Here is a 20,857-nt window from a genome sequence, read left to right on the forward strand (position 1 = left end):
TAACCCTCCATTCCAACACCCATAAGCTCTCCTTCGGGTCTTCATCCATCTCAGGTGGAACTCCACACACTCCTGCTGGTCACTGACATAGAGGGCAACACCTCTTCACCATCTGCCCAGCCAGTCCTTTCTGAAGAGTCTGTAACCCTCCATTCCAACACTCCAGTCATAAGAGGCATCCCACCATGTCTCGGTAATGCCAATAAGATCGTAGGCCTGGAGGCGTGCGCACGTCTCTAACTCCTCTTGCTTCTTCCCCATGCTGTGTGCATTTGTGTAAAGGCACTTTATCATCACAATGAGCAAGGGCAGTAGTGAGCACATGCAGAAAGGAAGGGCTCCTAACTTACTCTTCTAGATTATGGCACACACAGTAGGCTCATAATCCAGGTATTTAGTAGGTAGCAAAGACACAGGTTGCTCTGCCCAAAGCCCTCATTCTGGTGCTTGTCATAAATACACAATTCACTGTGAGTTAAGAATTGACAACAGCCTGAAAAAGCAGAGGAAGGACCTCTAAAGGCTCCCAGAACAGCTGGAATCACTTGTCTTCTAGCCAAACTTCTTTAGGAGATGAAAGTCACATGATACTACAGCTGGACACTGAATGGGGAAAGAAGCAAAATTATCTCTTGTTACCCTCACACAGAGTTCCCAGGACTCTTATCTTCAAGCCTTCACAACTTGCATGGTGTTCTTTGACCCTTAGAATTTACAAGCACATGACATGAAGGGCCTAGTTGCCTACACCATTTCTCTTCAACACGTACCACTATTGCACCACAAACTTCACATGGATAACTTCACATTACCATCCTAAGAAGGAAAACATATTGTCTGCTCACTACACTTCAGAGAAGAAACATCAAGAGTCTAAGGGTAAAAAGGAAGTGGTCCTCCAGCACAACCTAGGTCAGAGAACATCTGCAAGGGGGCAATATCACCCTCCTAAGCTCTCCCTCCAACCCTCGTATGGCTCTTGCCATAGCATCTATTGTCAAGCCAAGACAGGATCAGCTCCTTTTCAAATAAGTCAACCATAAAAGAGAGAGAATCAGCAATACACATTTACCGTTAGTACCCCTTCAAACACAGCCACCCAGACAGTTTTTCAAATCATCACAACTTTGATGATTCTCCTTCACCTCCACAACTGGTAGACAGACATCGACAAGGGTCAAGTTGTTGCCCAGGACCTTCCTTGAGCGGTGCAGAAAGATCAATGTTTAGGCAAATACAAAGACATTCCATAGGTCACCATGATACCAAGGAGAAATAGAAAGGCTGAGAAAGGCAGAAAGGAGGAGCCCCTAAATACAGGGCCACTAACAGTCACTTTCAAGACATGCACACCCACCCCCACACCCCGAAAAATAATCCTCTAACAAACAAGGCAAAAATGGGAAACGTGGTGAAGTGAAGGAAGGCGACCTTAGTATTTCAGATCATGTCAGCTCTAGGAGGAACACAAGAAGGGTATCTTGTTGGTAACAAGCTACAGGAAGCTCACACAGTAGCTTACACCAAAGACCAGAGCCACAATTCCACAAGTGAATTTCTTTCCCAATAGAAAAGTGGAAAATGCATGGAACCTCAGCTCTGGACCTCATACAACAACTAGGAGAAACATTTCAATATATACCATGGTGAACTTTTCCACTTGCTCTCTCTCTGGACAGACACAATTTTCCCCCTTCCCAAACATCACACAACACAAAGGCTGCCTTTGCAGACAGACACCATTGAAAGAACAAGGATCCCACATGGATATATGCAGAGATTTCTCTAATCATCACATTAATTTGAAGGAACATCCAACATTCTCAAGGGCATAAGGGATATGCAGCTCCAATACAGACCCAGTCATCAAAGTATCACCGCAAAGACAGCATCATCCTTCTACACCTTCAGACTCAGGTAGGCCAGCAAGGAACCCTGGGCATTAATACAGTTACAGGCAGACTCCACCCAAGGAAAAGTTGCACCAACCACTTCTCTTTCCCATAGGTAACACTTGACTTCTCACCATGTGCATATGACAAACAAGAGCACTTGTCCAGTTAACATTTTAAGGAAACATGCCCATGGAAGTCTATCTCCTGACAGCTGTTGACATGAAAGGCATGTATGGGACAGTCAGACAACTGTAAGAGGTGAGATCTTCCACACATTATCAGATACAAAAGCCCAGCTTCAGATCATGCAAATGAGTAATGCAAGAAGTGAACACCTGTAGAAAGCAAGGGATCACAACACACCCTTCCAGATTATGTCGGTTACAGTCCGTAGATAATTCAGGTATTTAGAGGGTAGCAATTACACAGTTTGCTCTTCCCAAAGCTCCCATTACAGTGCTTGACACAAGTACACAATGCAGAGTTAGGTAAGAACTGATGACCACCAGCAAAACTAGAGGCAGAACCTCCCAGGGCTCCCAACACTGCGGGAATCACATGTCCTCCAGTCACATTTCTTTGGGAAATGAATCTCACATTGCATGATGCTACAGCTGGACACTGAACAGGGAAAGGAGCAAGGATATCTCTTGTGTGTCTCACACACAGCTCCCACGATTCTCACCTCCCACCCTTCAAGACTGGTAAGGTGTTCTTTAAGCCATGTAGTTTGAAAGCACATGACAAGAAAGGACCAGTGGCCCAGACAATTTCTCTTCAACATGAACATTATCGCACCACAAATTTCTCACATGTATATTGTCACATCTCTGTACTGAGAAGGAAGATACAACCTTGTGCTCACAGCTTCATAGAAGAAACATCAAGAGTCTCAGAGTAATAGGGAAGGGGTCCTGGAGGAGAGGCTGGGACAGAAAACACAGGCACAGGGCCAGAAACCCTCTCCTTCCATTTCTCCCAACACCTTCAATCGTTCCCCTTAGACCTTCATATGATTCTTCCTATAGCACAGCATGTACTCCCAAGACAAGACACATCCAGCTCAGTTTCAAGTCAGTCAGCCTGAAAAGTAAATTTAAACATACCTCCCATTAGTAGCCTTTCAAATGCAGCAAACCAGAGACTTTTGCAAATACTCACATTTTCTATGATTCGCTTCCATCTTCACAACAAGCAGCCAGGCATGGAACAGGGATAAGATTTTGCCCATCCCATTCCTCCACACTGTGCAAAAACATGAAACCATACACGAAGACAAAGACATTTCCTTGCTTCCTTCATTGTCATGGAGAAACAGAAATGCTGAGAACGGCAGTGACCGTGAGCAGCTGAGTTACAGATGGGGCAATATACAGCCTGTTTCAAGACAATCTCATCCTACTCGAGCACAAGTGCTGTCAGGAAGATGTCTGACCATGCTAATAATGAAATTTCCAATTTCTAAATAATCCCAAACATTCGTTCAAAGATCACAGGTAGGGGAAAGGGCAGAGAATCGCGAGAGGGAAGCGTGGCTGAGCAATTCCGAGGGTGGGAGGAACTCACCGGGGGAGCGGCGGGGTCGTCGCGGCGGGCGCCGTCAGCGTCCTCGGGGAGCAGCGGCGGCGCGGGCTCGTCGGGCGGCGGGCGGGCCGGCAGGGTGTCGCAGCAGCTGCCGCCCGAGAAGCGCAGCTGGCTCTTGCGCGAGTCGGCGGTGAGCGAGACCTCGTGCGAGTAGGAGCGCAGGAAGGCGCGGACGCCGTCGATGCCCACGAAGTGCGAGGCCGGGACGCCGCGCAAGGCGCCGCTGCCCGCCGCCGGCAGCTGCGAGCGGCGCCAGCGGCGCAGGCGCAGCGCCAGCAGCAGCAGCAGGAAGGCGAGGAAGAGGCAGGAGACGGCCGCCACGGCCAGCACCAGCCAGCGCGTCAGGCTGCCGCCCGGCTCGCCCGGCGCCGCCGCCGCCGCGCTGCCCAGCTCCGACAGCAGCTCGGCCACGCTCTCGCCCAGCACCACCCTCAGCGTGGCCGTGGCCGACAGCGCCGGCCGCCCGTGGTCCTTCACCACCACCACCAGGCTCTGCCGCGCCGCGTCGCGGGCCAGCGGCAACCGCGCCGTCCGCACCTCGCCGCTGTGCAGCCCCACGCGGAACAGACCCGGCTCCGTCGCCTTGGCCAGCTCGTACGACAGCCACGCGTTCTGACCCGCGTCCGCGTCCACCGCCACCACCTTGGCCACCAGCGACCCGGGCTCCGCCGACCGCGGCCACAGCTCCACGCCCGACCCCCACCCCGACACCGAGCCCCAGCCCGAGCCCGAGCCCGAGCCCGCTGGCGCCGGCGGCGGGTACAGCACCTGCGGCGCGTTGTCGTTCTCGTCCACGATCTCCAGCCGCACCGACACGTTGCTGCTCAGCGCCGGCGCGCCGCCGTCCTCCGCCCCCACCCACAGCCCCACCTCGCGCACCTCCTCGTAGTCGAAGGAGCGCAGCGCGTACAGCGCGCCCGTCTCCGCCTGCACCGACACGTACGACGACAGCGGCGCGCCCCGCACCCGCCCCTCCCACAGCCGGTACCGCACGCGCGCGTTCGCGCCCCAGTCCGCGTCCCGCGCCCGCACCCTCAGCAGCAGCGCGCCCGCCGCGTTGTTCTCGGGCACCCGCGCGCTGTACCGCGCCTCCGCGAACACCGGCGCGTTGTCGTTCACGTCCAGCACCCGCAGAGCCAGCACCGCGCTGCTCCGCAGCGGCGGCGACCCGCCGTCCGCCGCCCGCACCGTCACGTTGTACTCCGACACCTCCTCGCGGTCCAGCTCCCGCGCCGTCACCACGCTGTAGTAGCTGCCCCGCGAGCTCTGCAGCCGGAACGGGACGCCCCCGTCCAGCGAGCAGGTCACCTGCCCGTTGGCCCCCGAGTCCGGGTCCTGGACGTGCAGCAGGGCCACCACCGTCCCCGGCGGGGCGTCCTCAGAGATCGCTTTCAGGGCAGAAGACACTATCAGTTCGGGCACGTTGTCGTTGACGTCTGTCACAGTGATCACGACTTTCGCCGTGTCGAAAAGGCCTCCGCCGTCCCGTGCCTGCACCTCCAGTTCGTACGAGTTGCCTTCTTCGAAGTCCAGGCTTCTCATTAAAGTCATTGCTCCTGTCTTAGCGTCCAGCTGGAAAAAATCTGATACCAGGTCTGTCACTTTATTCAAAGAGTATTTAACGTCCCCGTTCACTCCCTCGTCGGCGTCGGTGGCCGTGACGGTGACGAGGACGGAGCCCACGGGCACGTCCTCCGCCACACGCACCGTGTACTCCGCCTGGCTGAACGCGGGCGCGTTGTCGTTGGCGTCCAGCACCGACACGCGGATGCGCGCCGTGCCCGTCCGCCGCGGCTCTCCGCCGTCGCTCGCCCTCAGCACCAGCTCGTGAAACGCCGCCTCCTCCCGGTCCAGCGCCTTCGCCAGCACCAGCTCGGGACGCTGCTCCCCGCCGGGGCCCGCCTGCACGGCCAGCGAGAAGTGCTCGTCGCCGCTCAGCTCGTAGCTCTGCAGGGAATTCCGACCCACGTCCGGGTCCTGAGCCCTGGTCAAGGGAAACCGCGACCCCGGCGCTGTCATCTCGCTTATTCTCTCTTCCACCTCTGTTTCCTTGAAGCTGGGGGCGTTGTCGTTAATATCCGTGATTTCCACCTCTATATCATAAACCGTCATTTCCCCATCCACGATCACCTCACAGCGCAGCACGCATTTCTCCACCAGCCGGCACAGCTGCTCTCTGTCTATCCTCTCCGCCGTCACTAAATGTCCCGTCTTCCCGTGCAGAGAGAAATACTGCGTCCTACCTTTGTCCAGGAGGTGGACGCCGCCGTCTTGGAGAGCTGACAGCTCTAGTCCCATGTCCTTGGCCACGTCGCCCACGAACGAGCCCTTCGGCATCTCCTCGGGAATCGAGTAGCGCAGCTGACCCCACGCCGCCTCCCACGCCGCCAACAGGACGCACCACAGCAGGGCTCGCTCCCGCCGGACCCACCGCCTCCCCGCCGACCACATCTCCGCCGCCCCACCGCCGGCACCGCAACACCGCCGACCGCTCTTCCGCCTCCCGATCCGGCTACCGATCCGGCTTCGGCTCCGTCACCGTCTCGCCGCTCCCGGCCGCTGCCGCCGCACCCTCCGCCTCGCTGCACCACGGCTCCGCACCGCGGGGACGATCGCAGAACGCTCGCCCGCCCAGCAAACCAGCCAGCCAGCGATCGGGCGAGCGATCGAGCCGGGCCGCAGCGGGCGGGGCTGCCTGCAGCGCTCCGGCCTTCCTCTCGCTCCTCCTCGGTCAACAGCGGCGCCCGCAGCCTCCTCCCGGCACTGCAGCCACCGAGCGCTGCCCGCCGCTGCCCGCCCGCCTTTCCCACGGGCACCTCGCGCCGACGGGACACTCGCCACGGAGACAGCGCTTCCCGGCCTCCGCTGATCTCCTCCTATGCTTTTTCTCCAGAAGATCTCTCCTTTGATCCTTTAGATGGTCATACTCAACTACGCCTTCCGATTGTGTGTTATTTCTACCGCACGGGAAAAATGCTTTGGTAATGACGATATATCACTTTTATTAAGCAGTTTTAATACGACATGTCGAATATTTCAAGCCTTGTCCCATTCGTCCGACAGAACAATCTCTACAGCGAATTGCGCAGCTTTTTGTAGCAGTGGTGCTTGAATGTAGTCAAATATGTATGTATGACAGACATTCGATATGTTAAAGCATATCGTGCTTTAATTTATTGTCCTTCACCCTTTCTGCAGATCAAAGGGGCTTCGTACAGCCACATTAATTCCCCACATCCCGACCAATGCAACAAAGTAACAATGAAGATCCACCTTTAAGTGGAGAACAGTGATCTGTAGATCCCTTTTCAACCTAATACTGCAGGACTTCAGAAGACAAGTACGGCCGCACACCCTTAATTATGTCGACCGAGGACTTGATTCAAGTGCCAAATAGCTGTCACTTTACTATTTCCTTTTTGCTTTACATATGTCCTCAGGCTGAGTAAACAAGGACTCAACAAACTGTTTAAAAAAATGTCTGAGAGACCCAATTCCTCAATGTAGTGTTTCCCTGTCAACCCGAGTAGGCAGGTTTGGAAGAGAAAAAAAGACAGGCTCTGAAATACTAAACACAGTTATTTTTTGTCTTCTTGAGATCTCATTCTACACCTCCACGTTTGAATGAAAGACAGATAAGGAAAGGGTAAACTTTCCTTAAAGGATGGAAGAGAAAAATGACCAATAACAGCACAAGGAGTTCGGATAAATCGTTCCTGGATAAAATTCATCCATCCCATTAATGCTGCCATTTTTGCAGCACTCTTCCTCCAATGGGATAGACGACACACAGCAGTAGAGGGAGAACATTCTGTAACAGCGAGGAGTATCAACCAGAAAATTCTCCATTGCTGGAGCCACACGGACACTAAGAGACTACATTTTCCGTCCTGAAGAATCATTAGTTTGCTGCCTTCACTGTTGCTAACTCACTAAAGAATTGTATTCAAAACATCTCACCTGAACCTGTGACTACTGAAGAACCAAGAACTGCCGCCACTGGGTTCCTGCTATGAGTGGAAGGGGAATATGCTGTTCGTTCTCTTACAGAGACACGAATCAGCACTCCCCCCAGAAAAAGCTCACCCGTCCAACTCCTGATGCAATATTTGCAACATCGTTTCCCAAACGGTTTCCCCTCTCATATCATTAGGGAAGAAGAATCTTTCTCTTCTCCATCCATGGAGCCACATGCACTTTTCCATTTGGAGTCCAATATCGAAAAAGCATTAACTAACGTGTTTGTGACCGGCCAAAGAGGCCCAAGTACAGAGTTTAGGGAAAAAGTCAATCAGAAAGGAAACACTTCCAACTCGCCAATCCCGACTCTGCCATACAAAAGCAGCAAAACTACTTCTACACAATGAGGATTCGCCTTCACCGTTACTGACTCATACGAATTTACGCGAAATGAGAGTTATGGAAAAAATACCTCTGCTGAACCTAAACCCCTGAACAGCGAGCAACAAAGGAGTGAGGCTGCTAACGGCGTGCTCTGAATGGGAATTACCCCGATCTTTCATTCATTCATGCACACGTGGACCATCACTCTCCATCCACTGGATGGGTGATAAGCGACTCTAACTAGAGTCGAAGATGCATTCTCTCTTCCATCCACGGAGATACACATGGGTTTCCTTTGAGAGCCCAATACCGAAAAAACATTAAGCAACGAGGTCGAGACTGTCCATCAAGCAGGTCCAAGAACACAGTTTGCAGAAAAGGTTGATCAGAAAGGAAATGACTCCAACTGCAAGTACTACTTCCGAAGCGCTCATGCAGTGTCAGCGGATCTCATTCGACACAGTAAGGATCGGCCCTAACTATTAGTAACTTAACGATTTTAGGCAACAAAATAGTCGGAGTCAAAACCTCTCCGGTGAACCAGACCTACTGACAACCGATACAGCCAAGGAGTTCGCGGCAAAAAGGCGGTTCGGAATGGAAAAATATTACCCCAATCCTACATCCATTCATGCACACACGGGCCATCACTCCCCATCCACAACAACCGGCGAAAACCCAGGGCAATCGAGAGGGAGGTTGAGCACAGCTCAGGGAAAAGAGGGAGAGCGCGCGGGCTTACAGACCTGCGGGGCAAAGTTATGGCGGCAAACAGCCCTTTCGGAATGGAAAGGAAGTTACCCCGATCCCTCTTTCATTCATGCACACGCGAACCATCACTCCCCATCCACAACAACCGGTAGAACCCCAGGCAAATAGGGAGGGAGGTTGAGCACAGCTCAGGGAAAAGAGGGAGAGCGCGCGGGCTTACAGACCTGCGGGGCGTCGGGGTCGGCGGGCGGCTCTCCCGCGCCGGCGCTGATGCTCGGGCTCGGCTTCCCGCAGGGCTCCGCGCCCAGCAGATCCTCCGCGGGCACGACGGGCAGAGGCGGCGGCGAGGGCCAAGCGGGCTGGGCGAGGGCGCGTCCCGGCGCCACGCACAGGTTGTAGGAGTAGGGCAAGGTGCCCTCGCAGAAGTCGGCCGGGAAGGCGGCGCCGGCCACGGAGAAGCGCTGCGCGCCCAGGCAGCGCAGGACGGCGGGCGGCCCGGCCCGGCGCAGCCGCGCCAGCACGGCCAGCGCCACGCTGAGCAGGAAGAGGGCGGAGAGGAGCGCCAGCGCCAGCACCAGGTAGAACTGCAGCTCGGCCGGCGAGTCGGCGCCCGCCGCCCGCTCGCTCAGCTCCGGCAGCGCCTCCTGCAAGCTCTCGGCCAGCACCACGTGCAGCGTGGCCGTGGCCGACAGCGCCGGCTGCCCGTGGTCCTTCACCACGGCCACCAGCCGCTGCTTCGCCGCGTCCCTCTCCGACACGGCCCGCGCCGTCCGCACCTCGCCGCTGTGCAGCCCCACGCGGAACAGCGCCGGCTCCGACGCCTGCACCAGCTCGTACGACAGCCACGCGTTGCGCCCCGCGTCCGCGTCCACCGCCACCACCTTGGCCACCAGGTACCCGGCCTCGGCAGAGCGCGGCACCACCTCGAACGGCCCCGACGGCGATGACGATCCCGACGCCCCCGACGCCGCCGCCGCGTCTCCCGGCGCCGGCCAGAGCACGCGCGGCGCGTTGTCGTTGCGGTCCAGCACGAAGACGCGCACCGTGGCCGTGGAGCTCCGCGCCGGCGCCCCGCCGTCCTGCGCCCGCACCGCCACCGAGAACTCGCGGCACTGCTCGTAGTCGAAGGAGCGCTGCGCGTACACCGCGCCGCTCCGCGCCTCCACCGACACGTACGCCGCCGCGCCCGCGCTGCCGCCCGCCAGCCAGTAGCTCACGCGGCCGTTGGCGCCCGCGTCCGCGTCCCGCGCCTGCACGCGCACCACCGACGCGCCCGCCGCGTTGTTCTCCGCCACGTACGCGCTGTAGGCCGCCTCCTCGAACACCGGCGCGTTGTCGTTCACGTCCGACACCTCCAGCACCAGCGACGCGCGGCTCCACAGCGGCGGGCTGCCCCGGTCCCTGGCCACCACCGTCACGCGGTGCTCGGACGCCTGCTCACGGTCCAGCGCGCTCGCCGTCACCACCTTGTACGACCCGCCCGACGACGCCACGATCGACAGCGGCGCCTCGCCCGACAGCTCGCACCACACCTGACCGTTCTCCCCGGAGTCCCGGTCCCGCACTTTCAGCAGGGCCACCACGGTGCCGGCGGGCGCGTCCTCGGGCACCGGGCTCGACACCGACAACACCGTGATCTCGGGCGCGTTGTCGTTCTCGTCGATGATGTCGATCTGCACCTTGCAGTGAGCCGTGAGTCCGCCGCCGTCCCTCGCCTCCAGCCCGAAGCTGTATTGATTCTTCTCCTCGAAATCCAGCGGTCCCGCCGTCCTCACCTCGCCGCTCTCGCTCTCGACACTGAACAAGGCGCGGACGTCGTCCGGGACGTTGCCGAAGGAGTACGAGACCCGCCCGTTGGAGCCCGCGTCCGCATCCGTGGCTCGCACCTGCAGCACCAGCGACCCCGCCGGCACGTTCTCACGCACTTGGGCCTCGTAGAGGCTTTTGCCGAACACGGGCGCGTTGTCGTTGGCGTCCGTCACGTTGACGCGAATCTGGACAGTCCCCGACCTCACGGGATCCCCGCCATCCACCGCCGTCAGCACTAGCTCAAAGGAGCTCTGCTTCTCCCGGTCCAGCTCTCTCTCCAGCACTAATTCCGGTCTCTTGCTTCCATCCGGGCTCTCCTTGACGTCCAGAGTGAAGGCCGGGTTGCCAGTGAGCTGGTACGTCAGCAGAGAGTTGCTGCCCACGTCCGCGTCTCGGGCCATCTCCAGCGGAAAACGAGCACCAGGGAGCGTCAACTCTGTGATCTCGAGGTCGAGAGCAGCCTTGCTGAAGGTCGGCGCGTTGTCGTTGACGTCCTGGATGGCCACCTCGACGTGGAAAACGTTGAGCGGGTTCTGCACCAGCGCCTCGAAGCTGACGGAGCAGGACGCCGACTCGCCGCACATCTCCTCCCGGTCCAGCCTCTCGCTCACGTACAGGTTCCCGCTCTCCCCGCTCACGCCGAAGTATTGCTTCTCCGCGCTGAGACGCAGCTTGCGCGCCGGCAGCTCCGCCGGGCTCAGCCCCAGGTCCCGCGCCAGCGGCCCCACCAGCGACCCTCTGCCCAGCTCCTCGGGGATGGCGTAGCGGATCCGCTCCGACGCCGCCGCCGCCGCCGCCCGGCAGCACAAGCCCAGCAGCAAAGCGCCCAGCAGCAGCACCAGCACTCGCCCGCCTGCTCGCCGCCGGCTCCCACTCTCCCGCTGCCTCTCACCGACCGCCATTCTCGCCAGCGCTCGCCGCGCTCCTCCCTCCTGACGCTGCGCCGGCTCCGGCTGCGGCTGCGGCTCCAGCGCCGCTCCCCGTCGGCCAACAGCGGCACCCGGAGGCGCCGCCACGATACTGCAGGCGGCCGGTGACCGCGCTGCCGGGGGTCCGGGCTTTCGGCCGGTGTTTACTGGCTGCCCCCAGCTTTGGGGTCTCTCTTTTATCAGAATCAGTAAGCGCAGGGGCACTATTTTGCTGAAACTCCAAAGGCTTTTAAAAGTGAGGTGCGCTGTCGCGTACTTTTAGGTCATCTCTTTCAATGTCAGTCGTCGGTAGGAAATATTTGTGGCAGTACAATAAATAAAACAACACAACTGCTTGTTTTGTCCAGAGAAAAGTAATAGAGGAAGAAACGATGTTATAGCTTGGAAAGACAATTGGAGATTTTATTACTCCTTCAGGTATTTTCAAATCTGTCTTCCTTATATGGCAAGAATAGCCAGAAGGAAACAATGATGTTCCAATAAGAAATAAGTAATGAGAAAAAGTATGGTGCAAATGTCTTTTCAGTCCTTTCATGTGGAGTCTGCCAAGGGTTTCCCTGCATTTCTTCCTTTTGCTCATGTAGCTCTGACGTTTGTCACACTGTTGATTTTTCTTTTAGGTAGAAGAACAAATACACTGGAATAATTATATGGTGTGTATAGCTCTATGCTAAGGTAGCAGAACAACGTTCATTTTTTTTTTCACACTACTGTTTCACAAAATTTCCTTCTTTTACATCTCCATACTTGAGAGCATGACAATGGGAAAGTGCAAAGTCATGTCACATCTTTCATAGAACCATAGAATGGTTTGTATTGAATGGGACCTTTAATGATCATCTAGTTCACTCTTCTGCCATGGCCTGTGACAGCCTTCGCTACATCACATTGCATAAACCCCCTCCAACCTGACCTTGAACCCTTCCACTGTTGGCACATCCACAAGTTCTCTAGGCCACCTGCTCCAGTGTCTCAGCATTCTCTTTAAAAGAAAAAAAAAAAATCTTCTTTAAGTCCAATCAAAATCTACCCTCTTTCAATTTAAAACTGTTGCCCCTTTTCCTGTCCCAGCTGGCCATGGGAAAAAGGCTCTCTCCATCTTTCTTATTAGTCCCCTTTATGTATTGAAAAGGCATAATAAAGTTTCCCCAAAGCCTTCTGTTCTCCAGGCTGAAGAACCTCAACTCCTTCAGAGCTCACCTCTCTTCTTTACAACCCTACACAGCTGGCAGGTTTGAGTCTGACCCCCCTCGTAATTGGCAAAAACATCTCATGAAAGGATAATACACTATGAGCACACCAAGAAGGGAAGTACTTTTATCTGCTCACAACCATTCTGAGAAGAAACAGAATTATTCTAAAGCTTAAGAATGAGAAATGCCTAAAATAAAAGAGGAGTGATCACACAGCAGAGACTACGTCATGAAACTAGCCGGTTAGGTGCAATCTCCTCCCCTCTTTTATCACACACACTGTTCCACAGAGATGCAACTTCTACTAAGGTCATGTTTACATCTTTTTCTCCCAGCAACAACAGAAGACAAAGACACCCTCCATTCTCCTGCCTTTCATACTCACTGTAGCATGAGCAAGAGGCACTAACACGTGACACATTGCTAGATGAAGCCATGCTGATAATTCCAAATAAACCTACATACATAGGAAACAAAGATAAGAAAAAAAACCCAAACTATAAACCAGACAAACAAGGCAATGGGCACTAGAAGATAAAGTGTTTTCAGAGAAACTCACTGGGAAGTGAACCGCAACCTTCCAGAAAACAAAGGTCCCAAAGAAAGTGTAAATCCAAATATGAAGAAATTCTACATCACAATGTTACAGGGAGACACAGATGGATAAAAGAACTTTCACACAAGAATTATAAGCTGTTCTACTCATGCATCATTGTTCTGTGTGCACAGATGTTGCACAAACACTTTAGTGGTGGAGGACTATCATTGCATTTCAGGGCAAGGAAACCAGAATAACAAAAAACAAGGCACAGGCCTTGGCACCAGGCATGAAAAGAAACAGCGCTCAGCTTTGTCTTGGCAGCTGTACACTTTCAAGGTTTGGATGGAAACTACTTCTCCAACCCAGCAACTATAAAAGCTATTTCAATGTTTTAAGGGTTACCAGCCACAATGAGGCCCAGTTCCACACCTGGACAAAACAAAACAAAACCAAACCAAGCAAAACCAAACCACCCACCCCAAAAGCAAACAAACATTTCTTATATTTCTTATAAACCTCCACCACCTCCCTGGGCAGGCTGTTCCAGTGCCTCACCCCCCTCTCAGGAAAGTCATTCTTCCTAATACCTAATCTAAACCTCCCCTGACGCAACTTTAGATCATTTCCTCTGCTCCTGTCATTATTCACTTGGGAGGCCAACCCCCACCTCTCTACAACCTCCTGTCAGGTAGTTGTAGAGGGCAATGAGGTATCCCCTCAGCCTCCTCTTCTCCAAACTAAACATGCCCAGTTCCCTCAGCCTCTCCTCATATGACTTGTTCTCTAGACCCTCACCAGCTTGGTGGCTCTCCTCTGGATATGCTCCAGCACTTCCATGTCCTTCCTGTAGTGAGGGGCCCAGAACTGAACACAGTACTCAAGGTGAGGCCTCACCAGTGCCCAGTACAGAGGCACGATGACTTCCCTATTCCTGCTGGCCACGCTATTCCTGATACAAGCCAGGTTGCCATTGAACATAGAATTCACATACATATCTTCACATCTTCATCCTAAGAAGAAAATTATATTTCTCTGCTCAGTTCACTTCAGAAAGGAAAACCATCAAGAGTCTAAGAATAAAAGGGAAGCAGTCCTCCGGGAGAGACTGGGACAGTGAACATATGCAGAGGGGCAATATTCCTCTCTCTCTCCATCCTATCCTCATATAATCCTTGCCAGGATCACGACATGAATGGCAAAGGCCTTGGCACCAGGCATGAAATCCAACCATTGCTCACTCAAAGCAACCCAAAGACCCATCTGTTTTCATGGTTCAGAGCCAGCCTCTCACCCTTCTTGCTCTGCATTCACAGCCTTCAGTTGCACCAGGGACAGTAGCCAATGTTTTGGCCATATGGCAGCCACGGGACAAAGAGCGTTTCATTCAGAGACATCTTAGGGAAACTGAGGTCTATCAAAGTATTCATCTTGGCAGCTGAACACCTACAGGCTGTGAATAAAATCTGCTCCTCTAACCCCACAAGTATAAGAGATTTTTTAAATAGTGTAGGGATTACTAGCCACAACGAGGACCAGCTTCACACCTGGGCAAAAATAACCAAGGAAGAATCAAAAACCTGCAGAAGCGAAGGAATAAGGGCCTAACATTTCAGATCATGTCGGCTGTAACAGGAACACCAGAATTTTATCTAGTTGGTAAGAAGTCCACAGGAGCTCACACCAAAGACCAGAGCCACAGATCCTCAAAGTAATTTCTTTGGAGAATATAAAAGAGGAAAATGCATGGAACCTCAGCTGTGGGCCTCATACAACAGCTAGGACAGACTGAACTTTTACACCATCTTTACATCTTTTTGACATTTCAAATTATACCACAGGGAACATTTTCACCTGCACTATCTCTGCAGAGACACAATTTTTCACCCTACCCACACATCACACACCACAAAACTGCCTTTGCAGACAGATACCATTGTAGAAAAGCTGCACATACAACTTCTCCTTACTGAGAATGAGGATCAAAATGACAACACATGCAGAGATTTCTGGGATCATCACAATAGTTTGAAGAAGCAATAAACGTTCGCAAGTGCATAAATGATATGCAGCTCCAATAAGGACAAAGTATCAACTCAGAGATACCATCATGTTACTTCAGAACATTGGGCAATGTGGAAGGCAACTCATTCCCAAACCTCAATGCAAATTCTACATCTGTGCTCAATAGCTGGGATTCACAGGAAATGTCATGCAACAGGAAAGCAAACTGATCAACTCACCCCTTGGCCAGCTGGAATCTGAGCAGTGTGATATTCCAAAATAAGACACCTTCAGACTCACTGTACACAAGCAATGAACCTTGGGAATTAGCAAAACACATGCCGTGTCTCTACTGATACCTCCTCACATACAGCACCTACAAGACTGTTCTCAAAGCCTTCACAGCTCACATCATTGTCATTGATCTTCATAAGTTGCACGTAGACTCCATCCAAAGAAAAATTGCACAGACAACTTCTCCTTACTATGGATAGTATCTGACTTCTCACCATGTGTATGAGAAGCAAGAGCATTTGTCCAGTTAACATTTTAAGGAAACATGTCTATGGAAGTCTATCTCTTTACAGTTGTAAACAGGAAAGGCATGCATGGGACAGTCAGATAAAACAGGTGAGATCTTCCACATATTACTGGATACAGAGGCCCACCTTCCAGTCAATGCAATGAGCAATGCAAGAAGTTAACACATGCAGACAAAGAAGTCAACAGAACATACTTTTCTAGGTTAGGGAACATAGGGTAGGCCCATAATTCTGGTATTTAGTCAGTAGAAAATACACAGTTTGCTCTTCCCGAAGCTCTCATTATGCAGTTTCTGATAAGTACAAAATTCACTGTTAGTTAAGAATTGACAAGAACCTGCAAAACCAGAACAACTTCCCAGGCCTTCCAGTACAGCCAGAATAACTTGTCTTCTCACTCAATTTCTTTGGGAAGATGAATCTTGCATTACATGATATTACAGCTGGACACTGAACAAGGAAAGGAGGAAACATATCTCTTGTGACCCTCATGTACAGCTCCCACAACTCTCATCTCCAACACTTCACAACTTTGACATTTGACAGTTGACATTTTAAGGAAGCATGTCCGTATGTTTTGACAGCTGTAAACATGAAAGGCATGTACGGGACATTCCGACAAATGTAACAGGTGAGATCTTCCACACATTATCAGATTCAAAAGCCCAGATTCAGATTACTGAAATGAACAAGGTAAGAAGTAAACAACTGTAGAAAATAAGGAATCACAACACACTATTCCAGATGATGGCAGTTACAGTACGAACACAATTCAGGTATTTAGGAGGAAGAAATTGCAGAGTTTGTTCTTCCCAAAGCTCCGATTATTGTGCTTGTCATAAATACATAATCCAGTATTAGTTAAAAATTGACGACCACCTGCAAAAGCAAAGAAATGACCTCCCAGGGCTCCCAAGACAGCGGGAATCACATGTCCTCTAGCCACATTTCTTTGGGAAGATGAATCTCGCGTTGCATGATACTACAGGTGGACACTGAACAGGGAAAGGAGCACACCTAAGTCTGGTGCCCCTCATGCACAGCTCCCATGATTCTCATCTCCAACTCTTCAAAACTCGCATAGTGTTCTTTAAGCCATATAATTTGAAAGCACATGAGAGGAAAGGCCAGTGAGCCAGACCATTTCTCTTCAACATGCAATGCTACCACACAGCAAACTTCTTGCACGTATATCTTCACATCTCCATACTGAGAAGGAAGATACAATCATGCACTCACTGCTTCACAGAAGAAACATCAAGAGTCTAAATGTAAATGTGAACTGGTCCTCCAGGAGAGGCTGGGTCAGCGAACACCAGCACAGGGCCAAACCCCCTTGCTTACACTTCTCCCAATATCGTGAATCACTCCCCTCCTGCCCTCATATGCATGTATTCTAAAGACAAGACACATCCAACTCTTTTAAATCAGTCAACCTTAAAAGACAATCTAAATATATCTCCCATGAGATATATATCTCTTCAACCAGAGATTTTGGACATAGTCACAACTTCGATGATTTGATTTCATCTTCACAACAGGCAGACAAGCCTTCAACAAGGAATCAGTTGTTGTCTAGCCCATTCCTCCACCGTTGTACACAGTTCAAAGACAAAATCATGCACGAATACAAAGACATTTCCTTGCTCCCTCCATTGTCATAGAGAAACAGAAAATTCTGCTGAGAAGAGAAGAACCGATGAGCACTGAAGTTATACATGGCCCTATTAGCAGTTGGTTTCAAGACACGCTCATCCCACACAGGAATCAGGGGGCAAAATGAGAAACAAGTGGGTACATGATAGGAACACAAAGCTGCGCACTAAGGAAGCTCCAGAAAACAGCAGCCCCATTTCTCCTGACTCCCACAACAAGCGTTTGAACGCTGAGCAATTAGCCCACAATCATCCGCCGGAGAAAAAGGCACCAGGACAGTGCGCTCATGAACCAAGCTTTGCCTTCCTCATAACTATACCTCCCGAGGCGGGACAGAGAGCACAGGACAGCAAGGACAGAGAATCGCGAGAGGGAAGCGTGGTGGAGCTACGAAACTGAAGACAATAGCAGCCCCGTTTCTCTTGACTCCCCTAACAAGTGCAACACTGAACAACGATCCCACGTTCAACTCCCCGGAGCAAGAGGCACTTGATCACAACTCACCGGGGGAGCGGCGGGGTCGTCGCGGCGGGCGCCGTCAGCGTCCTCGGGGAGCAGCGGCGGCGCGGGCTCGTCGGGCGGCGGGCGGGCCGGCAGGGTGTCGCAGCAGCTGCCGCCCGAGAAGCGCAGCTGGCTCTTGCGCGAGTCGGCGGTGAGCGAGACCTCGTGCGAGTAGGAGCGCAGGAAGGCGCGGACGCCGTCGATGCCCACGAAGTGCGAGGCCGGGACGCCGCGCAAGGCGCCGCTGCCCGCCGCCGGCAGCTGCGAGCGGCGCCAGCGGCGCAGGCGCAGCGCCAGCAGCAGCAGCAGGAAGGCGAGGAAGAGGCAGGAGACGGCCGCCACGGCCAGCACCAGCCAGCGCGTCAGGCTGCCGCCCGGCTCGCCCGGCGCCGCCGCCGCCGCGCTGCCCAGCTCCGACAGCAGCTCGGCCACGCTCTCGCCCAGCACCACCCTCAGCGTGGCCGTGGCCGACAGCGCCGGCCGCCCGTGGTCCTTCACCACCACCACCAGGCTCTGCCGCGCCGCGTCGCGGGCCAGCGGCAACCGCGCCGTCCGCACCTCGCCGCTGTGCAGCCCCACGCGGAACAGACCCGGCTCCGTCGCCTTGGCCAGCTCGTACGACAGCCACGCGTTCTGACCCGCGTCCGCGTCCACCGCCACCACCTTGGCCACCAGCGACCCGGGCTCCGCCGACCGCGGCCACAGCTCCACGCCCGACCACCACCCCGACACCGAGCCCCAGCCCGAGCCCGAGCCCGAGCCCGCTGGCGCCGGCGGCGGGTACAGCACCTGCGGCGCGTTGTCGTTCTCGTCCACGATCTCCAGCCGCACCGACACGTTGCTGCTCAGCGCCGGCGCGCCGCCGTCCTCCGCCCCCACCCACAGCCCCACCTCGCGCACCTCCTCGTAGTCGAAGGAGCGCAGCGCGTACAGCGCGCCCGTCTCCGCCTGCACCGACACGTACGACGACAGCGGCGCGCCCCGCACCCGCCCCTCCCACAGCCGGTACCGCACGCGCGCGTTCGCGCCCCAGTCCGCGTCCCGCGCCCGCACCCTCAGCAGCAGCGCGCCCGCCGCGTTGTTCTCGGGCACCCGCGCGCTGTACCGCGCCTCCGCGAACACCGGCGCGTTGTCGTTCACGTCCAGCACCCGCAGCGCCAGCACCGCGCTGCTCCGCAGCGGCGGCGACCCGCCGTCCGCCGCCCGCACCGTCACGTTGTACTCCGACACCTCCTCGCGGTCCAGCTCCCGCGCCGTCACCACGCGGTAGTAGTCCTCAAAGCTCTTCTCCAGACGGAACGGGAGGCTCTCGGCGACGCTGCAACGCACCTGCCCGTTGAGTCCGGAGTCCGGGTCATGGACGTGCAGCAGGGCCACCACCGTCCCCGGCGGGGCGTCCTCTGAGATTTCGCTCAGCGCCGACCGCACCGAAATCTCGGGCGTGTTGTCGTTCACGTCGGTCACAGTGATCACAACTTTCGCAGTGTCGAAAAGTTCGCCGCCGTCCCGTGCCTGCACCTCCAGTTCGTACGAGTTGCCTTCTTCGAAGTCCAGGCTCCGCACCAGTCTGACTTCACCCGTCGCTGCCTCCAGCTCGAAAATCTGCGATGCCTGATCCATAAGCTTCTTGAACGAATACTTGACGTCCCCGTTCATGCCCTCGTCGGCGTCGGTGGCCGTGACGGTGACGAGGACGGAGCCCACGGGCACGTCCTCCGCCACACGCACCGTGTACTCCGCCTGGCTGAACGCGGGCGCGTTGTCGTTGGCGTCCAGCACCGACACGCGGATCCGCGCCGTGCCCGTCCGCCGCGGCTCTCCGCCGTCGCTCGCCCTCAGCACCAGCTCGTGAAACGCCGCCTCCTCCCGGTCCAGCGCCTTCGCCAGCACCAGCTCGGGACGCTGCTCCCCGCCGGGGCCCGCCTGCACGGCCAGCGAGAAGTGCTCGTCGCCGCTCAGCTCGTAGCTCTGCAGGGAATTCCGACCCACGTCCGGGTCCTGCGCGTCCCTCAGAGGGTCCTTGGCCACGTCGCCCACGAACGAGCCCTTCGGCATCTCCTCGGGAATCGAGTAGCGCAGCTGACCCCACGCCGCCTCCCACGCCGCCAACAGGACGCACCACAGCAGGGCTCGCTCCCGCCGGACCCACCGCCTCCCCGCCGACCACATCTCCGCCGCCCCACCGCCGGCACCGCAACACCGCCGACCGCTCTTCCGCCTCCCGATCCGGCTACCGATCCGGCTTCGGCTCCGTCACCGTCTCGCCGCTCCCGGCCGCTGCCGCCGGACCCTCCGCCTCGCTGCACCACGGCTCCGCACCGCGGGGACGATCGCAGAACGCTCGCCCGCCCAGCAAACCAGCCAGCCAGCGATCGGGCGAGCGATCGAGCCGGGCCGCAGCGGGCGGGGCTGCCTGCAGCGCTCCGGCCTTCCTCTCGCTCCTCCTCGGTCAACAGCGGCGCCCGCAGCCTCCTCCCGGCACTGCAGCCACCGAGCGCTGCCCGCCGCTGCCCGCCCGCCTTTCCCACGGGCAACTCGCGCCGACGGGACACTCGCCACGGAGACAGCGCTTCCCTGACACCCGGGGATCTCCTCCCATGTCTTTTTTACAGACGATCCATCACTTTTTTGACCTTCGATGCGATTACGAACAGCAGGAAAGCAGAGGCCTCCCGCTGTATTTCCACCAGCCGGGGAAAATAAACTGCTAATGGCGACAGAGGTACAGTAATATATTACCTGTAAAGTCCTGGGACCCTCCCTTAGTCCAACAGCACAATCCCCATCAAGAATTGCGCAGCTCTTTGTAGAGGTCGTTCTCGAATATCGTTTCTCTCACCCTTTACGCAGAGGAAAAGCCCGTCACACCGCCGCATTAATTCCCCACATCCCGACTAATAGATCAAAGGAACATCCTTCTTCAAACGGAGATCCGTGATTTCCGGCATTGCCTTTTCCCTAAGCCATTCTTTCTTTAACTATGTATGTTCATTTCTACCGCTCGGGAAAAATTACTTTCTCATGGCGACAGATGTAACTTAAAATATTTTTTGTTAATATATTACGAGTCTTCTCCGATTCGTCTTAAAGCGCAGTCCCCATCAGGAACCCTTGCAGCAGTCATGCCTGTATGACTGGACAGTAAAAGAAA

The 20,857-nt window shown here is 55.0% G+C and overlaps 2 protein-coding genes across 2 annotated transcripts in view; both read right to left on the minus strand.

The window, feature by feature from the left end:
- Positions 1 to 19,875, minus strand: part of LOC106900012 — a gene marked incomplete at its 3' end in the record, with an annotated part of 54,632 nt that extends 34,757 nt beyond the window's left edge. The window contains exons 1-5 of the mRNA XM_014961968.1: positions 17,710 to 19,875; positions 11,240 to 11,385; positions 8,759 to 11,081; positions 6,051 to 6,355; positions 3,462 to 5,991 (exon numbers count right to left, since the gene is read on the minus strand). Of these exons, the coding sequence (XP_014817454.1) occupies positions 3,462 to 5,991; positions 6,051 to 6,355; positions 8,759 to 11,081; positions 11,240 to 11,385; positions 17,710 to 19,875 (7,470 nt within the window). The remainder of the gene's footprint in view (positions 1 to 3,461; positions 5,992 to 6,050; positions 6,356 to 8,758; positions 11,082 to 11,239; positions 11,386 to 17,709) is intronic.
- LOC106900013 (protocadherin gamma-B5-like) lies at positions 8,713 to 11,260 on the minus strand. The gene has a single exon (XM_014961969.1). It carries the CDS (start codon positions 11,243 to 11,245, stop codon positions 8,723 to 8,725), a length of 2,523 nt encoding a protein of 840 aa, XP_014817455.1. The 5' UTR covers positions 11,246 to 11,260; the 3' UTR covers positions 8,713 to 8,722.
- Positions 19,876 to 20,857: the final 982 nt, after the last annotated feature.

The sequence above is a fragment of the Calidris pugnax genome, unplaced genomic scaffold (genome assembly GCF_001431845.1).
Source record: "Calidris pugnax isolate Ruff unplaced genomic scaffold, ASM143184v1 scaffold1010, whole genome shotgun sequence".
In the NCBI taxonomy this organism is placed as follows: domain Eukaryota; kingdom Metazoa; phylum Chordata; class Aves; order Charadriiformes; family Scolopacidae; genus Calidris; species Calidris pugnax.

Bases quoted from the DNA above. Each gene is read 5' to 3' on its own strand.
- LOC106900013 (XM_014961969.1), bottom strand. From the start codon at position 11,245: ATGGCGGTCGGTGAGAGGCAGCGGGAGAGTGGGAGCCGGCGGCGAGCA.